A 22,331-nucleotide genomic window follows, 5' to 3' on the forward strand; every position below is an offset into this window, starting at 1 on the left:
GGATTTTAATGAATAAAATTTCTTCTCAAGTATTTTGGTATTTGGAAATTACAAGTTCCCAAGTTTGGATAATACAAGTTGAAACCAATAAACTCTGCTTTTTTTTTTTTTTTCTCTCTGGATGGCTGGGGAAAGGTGCAGGGAAACCCCTGCATGTGCCAGGAAAGAGAGTCAGTAATTTTTCATGCTGTCACACAGTGCTGATGGGCTGCCCTCTGCACTACGGGTGTAATGGGGAGTTCTGATGGATGACTCCAGTCATGCATGGTCAGTAAAGATGACTTCATACAGCACCAACCATGGAGCACCGCCAGCAGAGTGTGCAGGGTGTTGGAGCTAAGGTTGATTTAACACAGCATCTCCCTGTAATGCATTAGTCGGAAAAACAGAGAAAAGAGTTAAGGCTAAGCAGACCCTGCTTTTGACACAACCTGGTCACAACGCTGGTAACTACATTTCAGGAAATTGGAACGGTTTGGCAATGAAACAATCTTTTAACATGTTGGTGTTATGCCGTGATTATTCTTCACCAATGGCTTTCTACCCCCATTCTTCTAATTCATCGAACAGTTGTAAGAAAGCATTATTCTTGCTGCAGCACATCAAAGACCAAATAATCCAGTTATTTCAGCCTGCATGGAATCTGCTTTACCCATACAACTGATGCCTGCTCCATAGACTTGTTATGCTTGGGCTGCAACTTTTTTATGTAACAAAATAACACAGAGGCTTTGGACCAATTTGCTGCTCAACCTGTTGAATTGGGTGAAATAGCCTGTCCCAGACATGGCTTTGAGCTATAAGAGGGTAGACTTAGATTAGATATTAGGAAGAAATTCTTTCCCATGATGGAGATGAAGCACTGGCACAGGGTGCCCAGAGAAGCTGTGGCTGCCCCATCCCTGGCAGTGTTAAAAGCCAGCTTTGACAGGGTTTTGAGCAACCTGGTCTAGCAGATGTCCCTGCCCGTGGCAGGGGGGTTGGAGCTAGATGATCTACAATGTCCTTTCCAACCTAAACCATTCTGTGATTCTGACAGGAGCTGCTGGACCTTTTATCACGCTAAGAAACAACCAAAACTTATTTAGGAGGTCGGAAAGGCAAGTTCTCTGCTCCGGGGCTGAGCTGCCGGCTGCGGCAAGTGATTTCCTAGTGCTCCTGGCCCCGGCAGTGAGCGAATACAGCTGCTCGCCTCCTCTGGGCAGGAGCACTGAGGGCCGACCTAGTCAGCCCTCGCTACCGACGGCAGCTACACCGCAGCCGGGTCGGGAGGCGGCTTCTCTCTCCTCCGTCGCCAGCGGGGAGGCAGAAAGGCCTCGCCCCTCGCCCAGGAGCGCGGGGCGGCCGCTGCCGCGGAGGAGACCGGCAAGGGCTGCCGCCGGCGCGGGGCGTGCGGGAGGCGGGGTGCGCGGGGCGGTGGCTGGCCTTCATAAGGATCATGGGGAGGCGGGGTCTGCAGCAGGGAAGGGGAGGGAGGAGGCGGGTCCCATTCCCATTCCTATTCCTATTCCCGCCGTGCGAGCGCGCCCGGCTCGGTGCGTGCGGGGCTGGCGGCGGTGGGGTGGCCATGGCTTCCATGGCGGCGGCGATCGCCGCCTCCCGCACGGCCGTGATGAACGGCAACCGGCCGCTGGACGAGCGGGAGCGCAAGCGGTTCAGCTACTTCTCCTCGCTGAGCCCCATGGCGCGCAAGATCATGGCGGAGAAGGAGCGGATCCGCGAGCGCTACGGGCCCGAGTGGGAGCGGCTGCCGCCCCGCCAGCAGGACGAGATCATCGACAAGTGCCTGGTGGAGCCGCACATCCAGGCCCGCTACGCCGCGCACCGCGGGGCCGCCCGGCCCGCCGCGCAGCCAGCCTCCTACCCCAGCCTCCGCCTCAGCACGGGCCAGAAGGTGGTGCACTTCGGCGACGAGGTACCGCCGCGGCGGGGGAAGGGGCGCCGGGGTCCGCCCTCGCGTCTCAGCGGCCGGGCGGGGGCCGCGGGCACCAGCCGGGCGCGGCCAGGAGCGGGGTCCGCTATGGCGGAGCCTGGGGGCGGGGGACGCTCCACAGCCCCGGCGCCGCCGCACGGGCGGCTTCGCGGCTGGTTCTGTTCGCGTGTGCCGCCGCGGCAGGCTGAGGGGAGGGACAGGGACAGGGACAGGGAGAGGGAGAGGGTGAGCGCGTTTGTAGGCGCTGGCACCGGGAGGAGTTGCTTGGTGATGGGACTGATTTCTTTCCCGACTCCACGGCGGTGCAGGAGGGTGGGATGTTAACACCCTAAGGGAGGGACTTGGTCAGACCAGCCGCAAAAGCAAGGAAGGCACCAAATCTGAGGAGTTTTTCTGTGATAAGCAGAAGTGACCTTAAAGTGGGTTTTGTGAAACGCAGGCTTACAGAAGGGTACGGTACCAGCTCCTCCGAAAGCAGGGCACAGCCGTGGCTAGCTCTGGGAATAGTCCCTTGCTGAAAATGGGCTGTAGGGAATGTTTACATTGAATTAACTCTCTTCCTTTTTGCTTCTAATTTTAGACTCAGTTAAAAATATAACACTGAAAACATTCTTGACACCTTAAAAAAATATAGCCTGTTCCATGTCACATGCCAGGAAAAACAAGGGTGTGGAAAGATGGCAAAAAGTATGAATTTTGAAGGTTCTGAGAGCCGTCTGTCTAATGGCAAAGCATGGCAGCCCTCCTAGAAACCTGTAGTAATAAGGGTACCTCATCCAGAGCGGTGGGTCATGTTAGCGAGTGTGATCCCTTGAAGAGGAGGGTCTAACAATGCTTGCAAAGACCTGACGGTGCTCTTCAGATGCTGTCTTTCTTATCCTGCATATGAGATTTCCTTTGTTTTCTTTTCTTTTACATCTTGGTATGATTGCAGAGCCAGTATCTTTCACTATGCTCATATAGTATCTAAAAGTGACCTACCGTTAATTAACTTACATGGCTTCTACCAGAAAAAACAAGTATCTGCTTCTGCATTTGTGATCATCAATTTAAAAAGAACAGTGCTGCTTTTAGTTTCCTCAACAATATCCTTTGCTGTGGGATTTGCAAGAAGCATTTGAAGCACATAGATACTTGGCATCGTGGTTCCAACCAGCTTTGTGCTACAAGACTGCTGCCTGTGTTTCACCTGTCAGGAAAGTGTGACGATGCACACATCACACCTAGAGTCAGAGAACAATATGGTCAAGCTCAGGTTTATTTACTCTGTGATACTAGAAATTCTGGGTAAATATTTGCTAGTAATAGACCATAACTCCAGGTGAAAAAGAGGTATAGAAGGATGTAAGACAGTGAATGTGATTGTGCAAGCAGTATTTGAAAGAAAACCTAAACAATTAAGTTAGTTGTGGAAGTCCGTGACTATGGGAAGTACATATGGTCGGCTTTCCCAGTCTCAGACAGCTCTGCTGTGCTTTCTGCTTTGAATTATGTGGATCTGGAAGGAAAGTAAGCATGTTGTAGGTTGTTGTGCTGTGCTGTATGGAAATAATGATTTCCTGCTTGACGAAACAGCTAGAGATCCCATCTGAAATTTGGCAAGTTGTTTTCTTTCCCCTCTTCCCCCAAAATACGGCTATGATACAGATAATGTTGCTGTTAACATTTCTGTAGTCATTAAGCAAACAAAGCATGGTTCATAAAAATGCTTGATGCAGAGTGTTTAATTTTGGAAGCAGCTGCCTCTACTGACTTCCTCCTTAGCTTCCAAGCTGAAGTTAATATAAATCATATTTCTGAAGAAAAGAGATTCCACTTGTTTTGGCATCCTCCATTTCCATTTTAGTTCTTCCAACTGCACTATTGAGCCTTGGAGCCTTTCCTGGCTCCTCATCTGATAGCTTCCTCTCCCCTTGCTCCCTTGCTGGCATTCGACCTGATTGTTGGACATTTGCCCTGGCTCACTCATTGTTTCTCCTTGTCCTGCTGTTACAGAACCACTGTGGCTGCTCTCTTGCCATTTCAGTTCAACTTTCCAGGCTTGCAAATGCTTCACCTACAGAGCTTTACGATCGTGCTGTCTTCTGGTATGACAGCTTACTGAGCTGTAATGCTGCTGTCTTGCGAGATGTAATGGCTGCACACATCATGGTCACCCCAGCCTGTGCTCAGGGCAATTAGGTTGGTCCTGGCTGCTGTCCCTGTCTCATGGTGAATGGCAGGGAGATGGAGAATAGTCTGTGTACCTTAGAATCACTTGTTGATGTTGCAGTGCTTTCAGTGTGTGTGTATTGGTCTGATGATGTTCTTGCTGACACCGGCTCCAAAAGCTTCATGTTTCCAGCCACGGCTCATCTTCCCTGTTAACTGATGTTGAAATCTGTAGTGATCTACCTGTGCTTGCTTAAGCATGGAAAGTTGATACCTTTCACCTTGTGTTCTCTGGAGGACCTGGCAGAAAACAAAACAAGGATGAATGCTGAAGATACTGATTTACCCATCCATGACTCTCACCATTCCAATCCCATTTTCATGCATGTGATCACTTTGATAAACTGGTCCAGAGGATATCTATAGTGGTCTTCTACCTCTGGACAATTGGCTCTTTCTCGCTCCCACCATTTCCCATATGTCTTTTCTAACACCAAGCTCATCTCCTGAACTTGTAAACCAGGATTGTAAGTTCTCAAACTGTAAGCATCACATTTTCAAAACACCTTTCAGTATGGTGGCTGTGTGGGAAGGCGGTGATGGAAAATAGATGTGCAGTAACAGGACCATGGCATCCTATAGCCATGATCCAGTCATTTCGTCATGATTGAGCACTGCAGCACCATGTGTGACTCTTAGCAAATGCCTGGTCTCAGCTGAGTGCCACTGCTCCTTCTCTTATCTTCACTGCAGCATTGCTAGACATGGAGTTAGTAACTGAAGCTGTACATGCACTGTGAATGCAGTTCCAAAAGAGGATTGGTACCAGGACACCAGAGCTGCCTTTTTAGTTTCCCATCTTGCTGTCAAAAAAGTTGAAGATATTTTAAAAAGTCACAAAAAGCCTGATGAAAGAAGTGGAAGTACAGGAATGGGGCTCCCTGATTCCCCAGATGACACTTCTCTCTCAAGCACAGTTGGGTGGCACCCAATTCACTTGGCATCTACCTGTGTGCACCATGCTGTCAATGCTGAGGTAGCACGCAAGAGCTAACGCCAGCCATTATGTGTCCACTGTTGGCCTCACAGTGTCAAGTTATATATATCTAGTATAAATGGGCTATTTTTGGAATACACCATAAATTATGAGCCATCACGAAATGAATAAGTGAAAAACCAGCAGTGTGTGAGAGGCTACCACCCTTTGGCTCTGTAGTGGTCAGCTTTTGTTAAGTGTCTGATTTGATATTACTTGATGCCACTGAATTCTCCGTGTTTAGTTCAGTGAAAGGTAGTTTAGATATTCAGTTTACAACAAGTTCTCACTATTCTCTTAATGCTGTCCCCCTATTGACAAGTGTGTGGCATACACATGGCTTTAAGTTCTGATTTTCCTTTTTTTTTTGGAAGCGATATTGAGTATTTGAGTGGTACTCAGCAGCTCAAAGGATTTGACTTGAAATAACTACACTTTTAATTGACGAAAATGCCACGTGCATTAGTAAGTAGTAAACGTGGAGGAAAGAGAGTTTGGTTAGCTTCATTCATCATCTTTTAACAGGGAAGCTTGACTTGCCTACCCAAAGGCAGGTAGGGTATTTGTGTTGCTTAGCCTTAAGAACTTTGGCACCAAGCCAAAAGATCAACCCTTTTATCTCTTACTTAAAAATGCTTTAAAGCAACAGATATTCAATATAGCAAGAATGTTTATGTTGGGACTTGCAGATTATAGACTTGTGCTTTAAAAAAAAACCAGAAAATGAAGGGCAGCTTTTTGAGCACAGTCAAACCCCAATAACCAGCAAGTCTTGTTCTACTAACACCTCTAAGATGCATTTGTTGGCAGGTTTGTGACTACCTGGTTACTGTCCCCTGCTCTGAGCAACGGTCATGTCAGATACACTGGCACGTTTCTACCAGTGTCTTCCATTTTGAAATTCAAATGCTCTTTTGCAGCAAGCTGCCTACATATAGCAAATATAATTTGTGATTCTTTTTTAGATACTCTGCAGCTGGTTATTGAAATCAAGTGTATGACCGGATTTTTGCTTCTCTTTCTCCTTTCTTTTTCCAGCTATGAAATATGTTGCATGAGGCCCCGTTTCTTACAAATAAATTCTTTAGCACTGGTGAACAAAAGTTTGTTTATTTGCCTTCTTTCTAGAAGAAGGCTTTGTTGTATGCTGAAACAACAGCTGACCAGATATGGATCTCTTCTAATGTGGGTTGATGAGAAATGGCCTTGAAGCTTTTTTCTCTAAAATTTCCACTCGTAATTTACTTCTGTGAATATTGAAATGGTTGATGCCTTTGCTCCCGTTTTCTTCAAGCGTGAGAGAACTTGTTTATTCAACAGAAAGCAAAGTTATTTCTCAGATTTTGAGGTGATAAACATGAGTGAGGCACATCAGTCAGGAAACTGTTGAACTGTGTGGTTCTCCTGCTTCTCGTTTGGTCCTCTGCATGTCCTGTGTGTGAGAGCACAAGAGATGGAAGGATGGAAGCCACAAATTTCCTTCCCTTCCCTAGCAATGGACAAAATCTGACAACTGTCTCCATCCTAGCTTCAAGTATGTTTCAGATAACCACAGACATCAACTCCTTGAAGCTTTGTATCCTCAAACTATGTCTTATCCTATTTTATCCTTTGCTAGATCCCATGGAAGGTCTCTTGAATGTGGGCAAAGTTCCTCTGTCTTACTGGCTCTGAGGTGTGCTGGGCCATGCAGGCTGAGATACAATGAGACATCTTTTAAGAAGTAAAATCTATGGTCCTTTTCTTTCGTGGAACTGTTCCTGCCTAACAAGTATCTACTACTTCCCTCTATTGAAATAATCTATGAATGTCTTAGATTTTGTCTCTGACAAAAACTTTTTAACAATTGGTACCAAAATACCATTAATTCGTTTCAGGAGCTATTTGTCTGTCTAAGCTGGAGGTTGAGGTTACAAGTTGAGGTGCCAACAAGTGCAATGGCGTTGAGAAGACATCAGATTCTATGAAGTGGGAAGCTGACTTCAGCTTTGTCCTGTGGGGAGTGACGTATCCTGGTGCATGGCAACCTCATACCTTCACTCTGCCTTTCCCATGCTCGTTTTCTACCCATCTGAGGGCAGCCTTTTGTCAGCAGGGCTTGCTCACAGCAGTAGTGTTGTCACTGAGTTGAGGATATGCAGGGACAGTTGGGGGAATAGGTGTCCCTCCTAAGTGCTGTCTACGATTGCCTCAAATACAGGAAAATAAAGAACTGGCTGTCTGAGATGCAGGATGAGGATTGTCTTGGCTTGCTCCCAGATTTAAAACTGGTCCACAGCTGGTTTGCATGTCCTGTAAATGGCAGGAAGTCAGAGCTTCCTTTGAACTCCTTAGATAAAACCCACTGACATGTGTACATGCCTGGAGCTTTAAGGTGCTTTGATGGTGTGAAGGAGTGTTACACTGATTGCTGGACTTCATTTCTGTTCTTTACTGCTGTGAGTGAAGTCAAGTACTGATTTGTCCAGACCCCATATGGACAGAAGGGTTGCAGTCTTACCTTGTGTGTGTGACTCAGTCCTGTGGCTGGGCTCTCCATTCTCTCTTCCCTCCTGAACTTTGATTACTGTCATGTGTGCTTCAGAAATGAAGTGCCAGCTCCACCATTTTCAGAGGCAGAAGATGCAGTCCTAAAACGATTTTGGAATAATTTGATGCTCATATGCTGCAAGGCGTCCCACCTAAGTGGTGTGGTGTTCCCATGCGGTCAGTAGCACTCCACAGTGCAAATACTTACAGAACACATACTAAAAAGCAGACATTTATTCTCTTTGTTTCCCTGAAATGTTAATAAATATGAGCATCTATTTCCTGGAATTAAGAGAACCTCGTATTACACTTGTGTTCTTGACAGAAATTTCCTGTACCAGATTTCCTTTTTGGCCAGAATGTGTGGTCCAGCAGAGCCCAGGCCTTTCCTTTTAGATGATCAGCTCAGTTCTTTTTAAGAGCATGGGATCACCCTCCTATATACCACAAATACTGTGCTGCTAGAAACCCTGTTTCACAGATGAGTAATAGTTGGAGAATGACACATTTTCATGTTCAGGAGGTGGTTTCAGACACTTCTAACTGTGATTTCATCACCCTTGGCCAGCAAAATCTGTCAAAGTGGTAAAGTAAGAGATGGCAGATCAGGAGAATGCTATCAGATGTGTGAGAAATGTATTTCTATAAAGGCAGAGGTCAGAAACAAGAGAAGGACAGTCTGGTAAAATGTGGGATTCCTGAGTTAGCTTAAAACATGGTCTAGTTCTGTTATTCTCTGAAGATCAAGAGTGTGAAACAAGCACTGCAAGTCTTATTCTGTCCTCTCCATCCCTGTGCATGGTTACTTCCAGCCTTTCTCTTTCCATTTGCTGTTCTGACTCCTGTTCTTCCCTGAAGCACTGGGATGTCCAAGCAGTGGTATGGAGAGGGCAACTCATTACCTCTGCCAGCTTGAACATCCAATGTACAAACGAGTCTGATCCACCACTAGGAATAGAAGTGTGATCATTTTGTTGCAAACCTTGAACAAATGTGAACAGCAATTATTTATTTGTTGATTTTTCACCCCTTCTTTTTTTGATGTGGGTCATGTGTATTCCTGGAAGGCACACTGTGTGTGAAGAGATTGTTAAAATTTCTCCAATTCAGATTATTTCTGAAAAAAAATAGCTTCTTAAGAGAAGCTATTTCAGATTGGGATTTTACTCTGGACATGGTGTGGTTCTTTCAACAGCACTGAATACTTCAGAGTGATTGTCATTGAAATGGTGTAATGATGTGTCTTGTCAGGGCTGGATCCAGCTGTGGCGTGGCCTGATGGACGCACAGCTGTTGCACTGCCACATGACTGTGTGGTTGCACACGTGTTTTGGTCTGTGAAGGGGCGGAAATGGGACTTTATTTCCCTAAGGCCTCTGCTGCTCTTGTTATTTCTGTCCCTGTGTGTTGCCAATGGCTACCAAAGAAAATGCCTAGTAGAAAACTGGAAATATAATACATTTTTAAAGCTATTTATAGAGAAGCTGTTTCAAGAGGTTTAGACCACCTCAAACCTTCATGTATTTTGCAGGTTAAATTGGTATACTAACTGATAATCTTCCCTTCAGAGAACTTGCTTTCAGTCAGTCTTAAAATATAGTCGGTGCTCTCTATAAGTAGTGCTTCCATCTTTTAGCCAGTTCTGTGGTAATGGTTGTTATGCTTCCAGCAGTGCAATGTAATTTCATTCGTATGATGCTTCTGAGCAGGTAAAGCTGCTCTTCTAATTTTTAGTCATTCTTGAATTTTATTTCAGGACATAACTTGGCAAGATGAACACTCAGCTCCATTCTCCTGGGAAACAAAGGTAAATACACAGCAATTTTATTTTTAATGTTGATTTGTTATTTTGTACTTACACTGTCTTCATTTTGAGACTTGACGGAGTAACGTCACCTTTATTCTGTGAGAGCTGTGCAAAGTGACCATCCTGCAAATGAAACAGGACTGGTGTCTTTGATTTACATCAACAGAAACACAAAATGTACTTCACGGACCAGTGTTCTGGCCTCAAGTGCAGGTGTAATACTGATTCATTACAAAATTACTTGTTTTTTTGTTGTTGTGAACTTTTTAAACGACTTTCCATATTTAACAACACCGGTGTCTCAGGTACTGTATAAATATAACTGCATTTCACTTCTGACATCAGGAGTAAAGTAGCTAGGAAATGGGGTGAGAAAGTACAGATAACTAATAACTTCATTGCATTCTTTGTTAAAGCCTTGTCTTCAGCTTTTTGTTACATGCTAGAATGTAATAAAACCTGTTAAGCCCAGGGATATTCTAGAATTGTGTTATTTCTTCTCCAAAAAATAATGAAATAAAGTATTTTTCTATGGTGGGTTGGTTTGGGGTTTCATCCCTCTCTTCCCCCCTGTACCTCTAGTGTTTTGTTAAAAGCATTGTTTATGATAGGATTCTCATGGGGCTAACACAGAGCCAGAGTTATCCATCTTTCTGAACCTGCAGTGTGAGGAAATACACTAGCACCATGTTTGTAGCTTGAAATCAAGTTTAATTCTTCTTGAAGAAAATCTGGGAGCAAAACCACAGCCTTTCTAAACTGGGTATGGTGGGCATGGTAAGTTTAATCACATTTTAAACACTCTGTTTTCTGGCTTTATCTGCCAGAGAAAGCTGCTTTTCCCCAGTTTCTTCCAATTTTTGCCCTTGAGCTATGTAGATAATCTTGTCTGACCTTATAAATATAATCTTAGCCTAATGCAGAGTAATTATTTGGAAATGCCAGTGAATACTAAATTAATCCAGTTGACCCTAGACGACTTGTCAGCCTTCCCAACTCAAGGTCATTACTGGTACCTAGCACCCCTTCCCTGCTTTTCAGATACTGATTAACCTACAACTTGATGTAACTCTTTGGTCCTTGCAGTATAGAGTGCTGCAATTTAAGAGAGACCAATGCCAGTCTTCACTTGCATTAAAACCCCCTTACAAGCTGTGGTGACTCAGGAGCCAGTGGAGGGTTTCCTGCAGTGGAAGTCTGGTAGCTCAGGCAAGCCCTCCTGTCTTTCAGGACCGTTAGAAGAAGCCACCACTGTTTTTTACTATAATACTAAAGAGGTTTTCAGCATTGGTGAAAACTGTCAAGAAAAGAAAAGTAATGAAAAGAGTGTAGAGCTCACTGACAGTAGGATGAAATAAATCATATGTTGGAGACAGTAGTGTTGTCTCTCCCTTATTTTTTTGGTGCAAACGCTAAAACTCAGTTTTGGGAATGTGATAGCTGTAATCAGACTTCTAGGCTCTGTCTTGATGGGATTTTGAAAGTTCTGAATACGTGAACTTCTAGAGATAGTGCTTTGTGTAATGCACTGACCAGTGATCTACGATGAGATGCCTCTGCACTCAAATGGATTTTCTCTTTAATTGATAGTTGTCTTTTCTTTTAAATACTTGTATGTCTAGTGAAGTGTTTTTTAACCAAGCCCGTGGTTTATCCCTTGCTGATTAAGATTTAGTTTTACCTTCTTCCCGGTGTCTCAAAATAAGGGACTGAAATGGATAGGTGCTCTAGTTTCATGCTTCTCTGTAATGAATGGAGGATCACAGAATGATACGGGAACACTTGTGTGACTGATGAGAAAAGTGAGATTGGAGGAGGTTGCTTTAGAAGTAGTTGTTTCAGCTAATCAAGCTGTGCTTCCCTCTTTTTCACTGCTCCCTCCTTGCTGATCAGAGATAAAAGCTATGCCTCAGCTGCAGGTTGAGAAGTTGCATGAGTTTTTCCTCTAGCATTTGTCTGGCTTTACAGGGTGTGTGTTGGTTGGATGGTGTGGGTTCTTCCTATTGTTTTTTCCCCCGTGCCTCATACTGTGTCAGCCTTTTAGCCAAATCCTTCAACTGCTGAGTCTTCCATTTCTAAAGGTGGAGATCCTGCTTTGTGCTTACTCGTTGATCTCTTCCCTGAGTACTTTAATGAGATAATTATGGAAGGCAATTTCTCCATGAAGTACTGGCTGAAGAAAAAGTATCCTTGCCCAATTGGTCCAGCATGGGGAAACAGTGAAGAAACCTGAATGAGCTGTTTAATAAGGTTGATATGTTGTAATGCACGTTCAGTGCCTTGTGAGCCAGATCTGTTCCCACTGTTACTTCAGGCTGTCAGGCTCTTTCCATTCCATGAGCTCTGCCCTGTGATGGGTTATTCTTTCCGTAACATTCTTTTCCCCAGTCTCCCTTTAATGCAGAGTTTTTGGTTTCATTATTGTTGTGATGGTGAAATTCCTTCATTCTTTTGCAGCTTTGCTTGAATGTGCTCTGGCTTACCCGAGGGAGGGAATGTGGTCTTTTGCCTTCTGATTTTGAAGAGAAGGAGCAAATAGAGAAGTAAATCAGTAAAACCAATAGGCACCTTTTTTTTGTTTGCTTGTTTGTTTTGACATTGAGACATTTAAAATACAAGTATTTTTAGTAGAAAACTGTAGCACTTCTCAGAAGGAAAACTACTTGGGAAGCAGTGCGTTCTCGTGGCATTGCAAATAAACTGACTTTTTAAAGCTAGAGATTGAATTGGGAGTGATTCGGTTTGTGGGTGGAGCCCTTACGGACATAACATATCTTGAAATATGGGTTATGTTTTTAACAGGAGCTGAAGCCAGATTTATGAACTTAGGACATTCTATTTATGGCTTCAGGTTTAAGTGAGATGAAAGCTGCCATTTTGGCTGAGTTTAGCCTTTAAGGTTTCTTGGTTTGTTTGAAGTAAAAAGTCAGTGAAACTCGGCACAGACCCCAAGATATAAATGGAAAACAAGACTTGCGCCTGGGTTTGGAAATAAAAATTCTCTGCAACTCTTCCTGAACTCAGAACTTTCTGGTTTTGATGTGTTTAAAAAAAATAAAAATTAGTAGTGGGCGGAAAATATCATTTCAGTCTGCCACCTCAGCTGACATCCTGAATGCACAGAGCAGCATGGGAACAAGCTGCTCATAATTCATGCTCTTAACTGAAACAGGGTTTATTCCAAATGCTTAAAATTGACACATGCACATCCAAAAATTTGTTGGTCTTGATACAGGTAGAATAGTTGTGAAGGCAGCTTTAGAGAGTCCTTTTTGTACTTTTCTCTTTTTAACTTCTGGCTTTTTCCTCCTTGAGCTCTCCTACTTTCAACAGGCCCTCAAATGGTTGTTGAAACCAGAACCGTTTGAGGTTAACAGTGTTTAAAAACAAACGAAACACTAAATGAGAGTGTCAGGCTTCAAATCCCTTCAGTAATCTGGTTGCTGCCTCCCTGTCTGAATTCCTTAATTACATTGTATGGAAGTGAGCTGATGACCATTTAGAAAAGAAAGAAAAAATGTTGCGCTTAGAAAAACTGTGTTTTGCAAACTGTTTCCTTTATCTAAAAGACTAAATATCCTTCTTTGTACAAGTCCCAGTTGGTTTGGGGCTTTTGTTTGCTGTTGCTTTTTAAATATGAAGAAAGTGGCAGAAAGAATTTATCCCCTCCTTCCTTAGCAGCCTGATACTAGAAATTTTGTTACAAACCATACTTCAGTGTGATTATTTTAATCAAGCTGGCATAAATGGCAGTGCTTCCTTGGAAGGAAAGAGGAGTGATGCCTGAGGTTTTGGGGTTTTCCTTCACGTTTTGATCTAGACTACAGACATTTAAACAGTGCTCTACGATTGCTGTTGACTGTTAGTTCTTGAGCAAAAGAAACCCCTAACTTGTGGTAATAGTAGCTGTGTTCAGGGTTTATTTTAATCTTCATTGCCAGATGTTCTCAGCTAAGGATTCAGTTACCTGCATCAGTCTTTAGACAGTTTATGAGCATAAACCCATGCACATACCCGATACTGTCAGTATGAGTTTGCTCAGGCTAACCAGTGATAGTGGCAGACTAGACTGCTGGTCTCACCACCAAAGAGCAGATCATTACATTCCCTCTGATGCTCCATACTATATACCTTTGGTGTTGTCTTCCTGTGTGGATGAAAATTACTTAAGATTGGTTTTGAGTGCTTTGCTCTGGTTTTGCCCTCACAATTGGTCTCTGCTGACCTAAGGATTTCTTTCTGACTCTCAGGAGATCCTGAAAACACCCACGGTGTGCACAGGAAAGAAAGCAAAAACTGCAGCTGCTTTGGGTCCCATATTTATTTTGGTTTTGTCCATTCAGCAAAGCAAAGTCATCTTCTAAATCACTTTAAACTTGGCTTTCTTACCTCTGCATATCAGGCTGTGCTTAAAACAAGTTGCTTTTGACAGTGGTTCTGTAGTCTTTGTCTCAACGATTTGGATTTTTCAGGCTGCCAAGCAAAACAATTTGTTTTGGCTGTGTTGGCTTGACTGCTTAGTAAAATACTACACATTCCTGGTAAGTGAATAAGATGCTTAAAAAAAACACCAACAAAACCCAAAAAAGCAAGCTCCTGGGTTCTTTGTGGTCATCTTGTTTTTAATATAAACTTAGGGACTGAGTCCTGATTGTATACATTATTATTAAATCATTTAGTTCTTAGTGTGTGGTGCTTCTCTTTTAGAATACATGGTTTCCCATGAGTATGTACAGCCAGTATTATGATTTGGTGGATTATTCCTGCCTTGAGAATGAAGTTATGTCTGAATTTTTTGATCCAATAAATAGAATTCCTGAGTGCCATAATACCATCTTTTAAGGAAAGATGGACACAGAACTTCCTAAACCCCACAATGTGTAATATTACTTATTAGACAGAAAGATGATCTAGAACCTAGTCATCCTTTATTTTAACCCTTGGAATGGTTTGGGACCAGAGAGATGAGACTGAAAAGAACAGACTTCTAGGTTTGTCCCCCCACCCCCCTTAGTATGTTGAGAATGACTTTCTCATGCAATATCTTGAAAATGCTACTGCTGTTAATAGCTTTTATTTGAATTCTGATAACTTTTAAAAATTACAGTTGGGATTGTACTGTCCTGTCCGTAAACTCGCAAGGCTTTCTGGGCTGAACAGTTCCCAGAAATATAAATGGTGGGAAAAAAAGTAGCTGTATTTAATTCTTTAGTTGGGGAATTAACAGTACAGAAACTGCAGCTCATTCATTCAGTGTCATACAAAATCAGTGAAAGCAGCTGGAGGCCGAAACCCTATCCCAAACTCTGCCTAAATGACTATTCACTTTTGACGATGAGATCTTACCCACAGTATAAGCGTTTGATTCCCTGGGGTGGCATCTGGTAGGGTGCCACAAGGGCAGTTCTGCTGCTAAATGCTTAAGTGCACGCAACACAGCTCACAGCAGTTCTGTCTCTGCCTGAGAAAAGCAAATGTGTGGTAATGCCACCATAAGTTTGATGGGGGCCAGGAGAGATGTGCATCAAGATATTCTAATGACTGGGTGGCTAAGGGCAAAGGAAATGTTTTTTTTGGGTGGAACTGTCTTTAAAAAGTCACCTTTCCCCCCCCTGCTGACCCAGTCAATTGTCAATTTGCAATCTGATGTAAGAAACTGAAAGCAGAACACTAATTAAACTTGGATTTCTAATGTCTAGTGACTTGTTAGAATGTACAGTATTACTCATGACTTAGATGTCAACCTGGGGTATTTCACATGTGGGTCTTCTCCCTCTGTACATGAAATTGTCTCCCTCACTGCTGCTCAGTTGTTGGTTTTGGTTTTTTTTTTTTGTTTGTTTTGGTTTTTGGGGGGTATTTATAGTATTTTATTGCTAACTCTGTGACTTGAAAGATACTGTATATTAATAATTTTCTTCCATCAGCTACCTTTCATAGGGATTCAGATGTCTTAAGTAAACTTGAAAGTCGAATAGAAGTATTATGTTTCAAGGAAAACAGGATAACTTGTGACTGGTCCACGGAAGTTCTTGGCTTCTTGAGCTAAATGTTAGAAGCAGAACTGTATATCTGACCTCTTGGGGCTGTATTAACATCACGCTGAGATGCAGTGCACTCAGAACCTGTCAGGATGGTCTTACCTTCTTTGCTTTCCTTGGGAGAGAAAGCAAACTCCTGAAGAAGTATTTTCATTCCTGTTATTATATGTCAGTTCATGACCTGTTTGATCGCCAAAGCACACTGCAACACAAATATGCAGTCATAAATGTTGAGTTGTCCCGTTTTCTGAAATGGAAAGGTGTACATCATATTGTTTCCTTTCTAAAAGGACAAAGAGGGCATCATCTCCAGAACATACTCGAGAGTGGGCTGGAAAGGGTACAACTGCCTGAAGTTGTGCTGTAGTGCCACACTCTTCTCTACACTTGAAGCAGTCTGCCACTTCCAAACCAGACCTCTGAGCTGATATTTGGACCCGTACATAACTTAAAACATGACCACGGGCAGTGGCTTTTGCTCCACAGCATCAGAACTTCCCAGGAAGCTTGACTTTGCTTGTCTGTCTTGCTGCCGTTTCTAGCTTTTGTTCTAACAGACCCTTACTTCCGTTCTATCAGTGTTTTTCCTGGATCTTATTTCCATCACTGTTCTGGTGGATCTGGGCTGTGATGGCCCCTCTGCCTTCTGGGCACTGACTTTCCCTCTCTCTGTGGCTGGAGGGTTAAGGAATCATATTAGTGAAACTGACTGCTGATGTAGTGGCCTTTAGCTACTGTCATCTCTAATGTGAGTCCTGGGGCAGGCAGCTCAGAGGGAAGACTGTTGAAGGATGGAAAGCAGCACTGTTTTAATTCCTAAATTACAAGGTAGAAGTCTTCCAGGATGCATTCCCCCTCACTCCCCTCTTTGGATACTGGGGAAGTACAAGTTTATTTCATATTGTTGCTTTTTTTTTTTTAAGCTGGGATTTTTATCAGTTCTGAAGTCTTAAAGCATCTTAACTTCAGGATGGTAAATCTCTATTTTGTAGTATTGCCAAATAAGCTTAGGGAAATAAATCCCTATATTTTAATATAGGGAATGGCAGTCACTGTAAATAATCCTCAACATCACTGAACCCATAGTTTGTTTACGCAGAATTTATTTAGGGAAAAATATCCTGCTCTTAGTTGTACGTCATGGGTTTTGTTTAAAAAAATAAAAATTAGAGCACTCAGGTTTTTCCTTCTTGCAGGCAGGGTGGGGGGTTGAGCTGCCTGGTAAGAGTTGCACGTGTCCTTGCACTCACCTTAATTTAGCTGAGCTATAATTACACATCGCTTGTTTATGTTCTGCATCTTTTGATAACAGAGGATATTGTTAATGAAAGCACGGAACTTGGTGCTTCTTTGCCTATAACCCTGGAAAAATATCTAAGGTATCTAATTGTTTAAAAAGGTCGGGTGCTGGTCCCTGCATCAAATTTTGTGTCATCAGCTGCTGACTGATTAAAAAAATTGGTTGATAAATAATCAGTTGCTGAGTTAACATTTGCACTTTGATGAGAAGTTTCTGAATATTAAACACTAGGCATGTGAGACCTGCCAGTTCTAGAGTCCCTTTGAACTTAACGTGCACAATAACGTAGCACTCAAGATCAAACACTTCCAGTGAAAATGATATGCAACTGGGACTTGTTTTAGACTCAGGCCCGTAGGTGCTTTTGCAGTTTTATTCAGGAAAGGCAAGGTAATGAAGTAAAATGGGGAAAACATCACAAATCTGTAATGAACTTCAGAAGTATTTATTAACTGTTTGCATTTGAAATGTCTTCTGATTTTTATTTTTTTTTTTATTTTCAAAAATAAGCAGGTTTTGTTGCTTTATTTTATTTTGTTTTTTTTATAGTTTGTACCATTTTACAAACACAAGTCTAGCCATTAGATTGTTCTTTTCTGGCCCTTGCTATGGTGCTGCGCTCCTAAATACAGTCACTCTTACATGTTCCTCAGAGTGAAATAAGGCTTAACTTTTATTAGCCTAAAGGGGGTCCAGCCAGTTAACAATCAAGGTTACTGAAGTGGTGGTAAGTAAAATGAACATTTTGAAGTACAGTTTGCTTCTGGGTGGCTTTTTCAAGATCTGTATCATGCTCTAAGTGTGGTCGCTTGCTTCCTTGACCTGGTGTTACCTCTCAGAAATGAGTACAGTTATCTGCACTGCAAGGGAAAACAAAACAAGGCTCTGGAATAAGTGAAGAACTGGTCCTGCTGGAGTTGTTTCTTTTCCCTTAGAGGGGCATTAGAATTGTAAAATGCTCTTATCTACCCATACCTGTTACATCTAATCATTTATCTTGGAAGTAGTTAGAGTTTTAACAAGTTGCCAACTATTTCAAAGACTGTAATGGAAGATTGCCTTTTAAACTACACTGTAAAGCTTTTTTGCTTTATATTTTCATGTAAAACATCTGTGGCTTTCAAAATTCTATTCAAATGTTTTATGGCTATGTGTGCTGTGCACGGCTATCTTGGATGGCATCGGGTAACTCAAATATGATTGCTTTCTCTGCCTCTTATGAACCTGGTCTAGGTCTCTTGCAGTTCAGACTTTTAAGAAGTGTTGTTTTTATGTAGCTACAAAGGTAGACATTTATGGAGAAAATACATAGCTTTGCTGTGGTATCTGCTATCTGGGAGTTGCTTAGCTGTGGGTAAAGCTGTTTTCTATGTGAGTCAAAATCAGAAGTTCAAAACTGTGTCATTGTGAAGAGCTTTGAAATACTGTATGTCTTTAACCCTGAGCAGAGTCAGATGGAGTTCAGTGTTGCATCTCTGTCCATACAAGAACAAGGTGGTGCCCAGTTGCAAAATGAACAGAGGCAGCCTGTTAAAGCAGCACCTGGTGTCCAAGTCCCTAAATCTTCTCAGGCCAATAAGACCCCTGGCTCTGATGGGTTGATAGCATCCAGAAAAGAAGAGGAGTCCTCTTTCTGGAAGATAAATGCAGAGCGCTCAAAGTTTGAAGGACACAAGTCTGAGTTTCAGTCCCTCACTCCCAGCCAGATCAAGTCCATGGAGAAAGGAGAGAAACCCCTTCCCTCTTTCTACAGACAAGAGTCTGCTCCAAAGGAGGTGGCAAAAGCTGAGAAGCCCAGTGTAACTAAACCAGAGAAGTCTGTTGCCCCCAGCCTACCTTCTGTATCTCTTGAATGGGAGAAACCTCGACCCGCTCAACTCCCTACTAGTCCTCTAGATGACTTCTTTCTTCCTGATCCACCGCAGGACCTGGCATCTTCTAGAACAAACAAGGAAGATCCTGATGGTACTATACTTACAGATCCGCAAATGCCTGGACAGGTAAGGACTGCTATATCCACGGTCATTAGATTTAAAAACTTTAAGCATTACATTTTTAAAAAACTAAAAAGCATATGAAAATCTGACAAGGCTGCTCTTAGAAGATTAGGAACTCCATAAAGCATTAAACCATAGCTAAGCTTGCTGGCTTTTTATCCTGCAAATCCAAAGATGCCTATTTAACCAACATGTTAACTGCTATTGTTTGTTTCAGTCAAGTATTCTTCAATGTAATAAAGTGCATAGGGTAAAAGCATTTAAATATAATGCCAGAAACACTGACATGGCATCCAGTGGCTAACTGACAGCAAGCTACCTAGCAGTTTTGGGGTAAAGGGCTTGCTGTATCAACTAAAGAGTTTGGGGTTTTGTTTGTTTTTTCTTAAAACAGCAAAACATGGAAAAAAAACTTTAAACTTTAAAAGCAGATAAACTAGAGTCTAGAATACTTCATTGGTACACAGAGCATAGCAATGAATGTCGAAGTAGTTTCTCAGCTCTTTTAAGTGGTAGCCCAACGGCCGCACCCCAGTGCTTTGTCCCAGGCAGCTGTGCTGCTTTCAAATGTGTTTTTTCTCTGAGGTCCGGAATGGAAATGGAATGAGCATCCAGAATTAGCCTTCTTAATGTTTTGGTGGTTTTTTGGTTTTAATAAAAAATAACGTTAAGCAGCTCAATAGCCAACTGAAACTATTTAAAAAGCAAATGCTGATCTGTGAGAAACGAAAGGGAACAACAGGATATGACATTATGAGAAAAAGAAAAGGAAGCGATGTGAAGCCTGAAAACTGTAAACTAGAGGAGTTGTTCTTCAAACAGAGCCGTGCAGTTCTGTTTGGAACCTGTGGCATCACTCTGGCATAAGGCTGACACAGACTTTCAGCATGTCACATAGCTTTTTCTCTCACATTTTCCCAACAGTGGTTGTTTAAATTCCAGACAAGATGATGTAAGGTCAGATATATGCAGCATGAGGTAAATACTTGCAAGAGAAGTAAGTGGTAGCACTTAGAAGAGGACAGTACTTAAGCCACTTCAGTATTTGGAGCCCTATGTTGGGTTTGTTTTGTTGGTTGTTTTTTTTTTCTCTGAATCTAAGAGATAATGTTTCTTGAGCTGTTTTGCTACCAATTGTGACCATGGTAATCCTTTAATTTTAGTTAAAGGTTTTGTCATGTTTTCCTACAAATTTAATGGTTTGTTACAGTTCTCAATCCTTTGTGAATATTTTCTAGCTAAGTGAAATATTTTGAGAAGCCCGATTTTATATTTTCTTTTTTTCATCCCTGTTGAGAAACAATACTCCCATGTCAAAATGTGAGCAGAGCAGCAGAGAAGATGGCATGATTGAATTACTGAATTTTCTTCCTTTCTGATTTCTGGATTATCTTCCCTGTTCTGGGGAAGAGAATCCAGAGACTCAGCTGTGTCCCTGGATCACTCTAAATGTCATGGCTAGAAGTGCAGCGCTGCAGGAATGAGCACGTTCTTGATGGCCTAGTAAATAACTTGTCAACAAAGTTTAAAGGGTGTATAGTTTTTTGGAAACAGCTGGCTGTCATTCCAACAGGCAATCCATTGAATTAGTGATGCTTACATTCTGTGTTTCATTCTCTGCAATTCCCACTGTAGTCTAAATGTTGAAACAACATTTTGTCCGCAGACCTTTACAAGAATTTTGGGTTTTATCTGGAATTGCCTTTTTGGTCATTGTGAGTATTTTTCCATGTTTAGCATTTTCCGGTGTAGGTTCTTAGGTATGCTAGAGCAAGGTAATGAAATGTTGGCAGACTACATTTTAAACTTTGTTTTGTAGATTGGTAGTCAAGTACTGAGTTTGTAATACTGTAATTAACAACTACATCTTATTTCTTGTCTGTCTTTTCTTTTTTCCCTTGCAGACTAGTACAAGCAATGTTATCTTGAAGACTGGCTTTGATTTTCTAGACAACTGGTAAAATACACTTCAAAATAGATCAGATCAATTTCGGGGAAGGAGTGGAATATTTTGCTCCTTGTACGTTGATTTACTAGCATTTGTGTCTTTTTCTAGAAGTAAATTTCAAACTCTTAAATGTTGCCTTTGTATAAACTTTTGTAATACCATATGCGGTTTTGGTTTTTTAAACAGTGATAGAAGTGTGGTTTCATTTGGGTATTTTTTTAATATCTGTTAAAATTTTTAGTAGCTACTGGATTGAGAGGATGTGAGAAGTTACCATACACATGTTAAAGAAAAACAGATGAGAGTCTCCACGTGCTACAAGTGGAACTGACAGGACCAGATTGCTGTTTTCAATTGAAACCTTGCTGGTATGGCTTGTAAGAGATAGCATAGCACATGCAGTGGTTCCAAATAAGCAAGTAACTCCGTACTTCAGAAAACTAGCAAAAAAGGTATGAAAAAAAGCATACTGATGAATTGCATTGATTTCTATACTTCATTTTGTTTGAAAGTAACTTTTGTACCACTTACTTGAAAACACTTTTCTTTTAAAGAGGGCAAAGGCATTGCCAAAATGATGGATCCAAAGAAGCACTGTGTTTGTACCCTACAAATCTGCTAAAATAACATAAGCGTGTTAGAAAAATGACCTGGGGAAATGACACCTTTTTCTGGTCTTCAGATTAAAGACTTGGGCGTGAGTGGAGTGGACTGGGATAACACCTAAAGAATGGGAGAAGCTATCTTCAGGGAACACAAGCCTAATTATTTCACTGCCTCCTTAGTAGAGCGTAACTCTTTTCTGTCACACTTGTGACAGTAGTGCTGGAAGTACAGCACTGAGAATTGCTGGAGTTTAGATTACCTTTGTGTCAGGCAACCACTATGTTTATGGGAGGTTATAGCAGTATAAGGCTTCTTTGTTTTTTAAGCAGCTTATTGTCTCAAGGACTCATCAACTTTGGTGCTTTTTGCTCCTTGTGGGTACATTCTCTTCAGTGTTCAAGATGTGGGTTACATTTGTTCCTGAGGTGCAGAGACATCTCTGGGTGGCCCTCAGAAGACTTGCCTCCAGTTCTGCTTTTGAATGATCTTTGGTGTTTTAAATGTAAAGGACAAGACTAGCTGTCGTTTGAATCTGTCGTCTCTGAAATGCAGCATGATTTACACACTGACTCTCACTGTGTTTACCTCACCTTGAAGCCTTAATTCCCCCTATGCACAGCTAGTGACTGGTCTGCTCCAATGCCAAAGGTTTGACCTTTCCCTTTACCTCAGCAATAGTCCCATAGTATTTGTTTGGGGTAGAAGGCAAAACACAGGGGTCTAATGGGTCTCATGGGTCCGAGCCAAGGCTAAGAAGGTCACCATCTCCTAGACCGTAATTGTGCTATGCTTCTTATGGATTAGCACTTGACATTTGGTTCAGTGCCAGGGGCAGTTAAATGTGCAGAATTGGATGCTGCAGGATTTTCTTCTGCCTGTTACAGGAAGTTTGAGATGTCCTGGAAAAATCCTTGCATCTAAGTGATGTGCTGCTTGTTCTGAACAAGAGCAGGATGTTGATAAACATTAAAACTTACTTGTTG

At 42.2% G+C, this 22,331-nt stretch overlaps 1 protein-coding gene across 2 annotated transcripts; it reads left to right on the forward strand.

The window, feature by feature from the left end:
• Positions 1 to 1,479: 1,479 nt before the first annotated feature.
• On the forward strand, positions 1,480 to 21,537 carry CUNH1orf198 (chromosome unknown C1orf198 homolog). 2 transcript variants are annotated; one of them, XM_057407003.1, is made up of 4 exons: positions 1,480 to 1,915; positions 9,406 to 9,456; positions 18,246 to 18,797; positions 20,699 to 21,537. In XM_057407003.1, the coding sequence occupies exons 1-4, from the start codon at positions 1,568 to 1,570 to the stop codon at positions 20,753 to 20,755; spliced, it is 1,008 nt and encodes a 335-aa protein (XP_057262986.1). In that variant the 5' UTR covers positions 1,480 to 1,567; the 3' UTR covers positions 20,756 to 21,537. The 2 variants fall into 2 exon arrangements, with proteins under 2 accessions (XP_057262986.1, XP_057262987.1); XM_057407004.1 differs by having other exon boundaries at positions 1,480 to 1,894.
• Positions 21,538 to 22,331: the final 794 nt, after the last annotated feature.

Source organism: Pezoporus wallicus, unplaced genomic scaffold (genome assembly GCF_028554395.1).
Source record: "Pezoporus wallicus isolate ANWC-B61680 ecotype Strahan unplaced genomic scaffold, APGP_CSIRO_Pwel_v1 scaffold_6362, whole genome shotgun sequence".
Classification (NCBI taxonomy): domain Eukaryota; kingdom Metazoa; phylum Chordata; class Aves; order Psittaciformes; family Psittacidae; genus Pezoporus; species Pezoporus wallicus.

Coding starts and splice junctions, on each gene's coding strand:
- CUNH1orf198 (XM_057407003.1), top strand. CDS start 1,568: ATGGCTTCCATGGCGGCGGCGATCGCCGCCTCCCGCACGGCCGTGATG. Junction 9,457..18,245: donor CATTCTCCTGGGAAACAAAG/GTAAATACACAG, acceptor AACCCTGAGCAG/AGTCAGATGGAGTTCAGTGT. Junction 18,798..20,698: donor ATCCGCAAATGCCTGGACAG/GTAAGGACTGCT, acceptor TTTCCCTTGCAG/ACTAGTACAAGCAATGTTAT.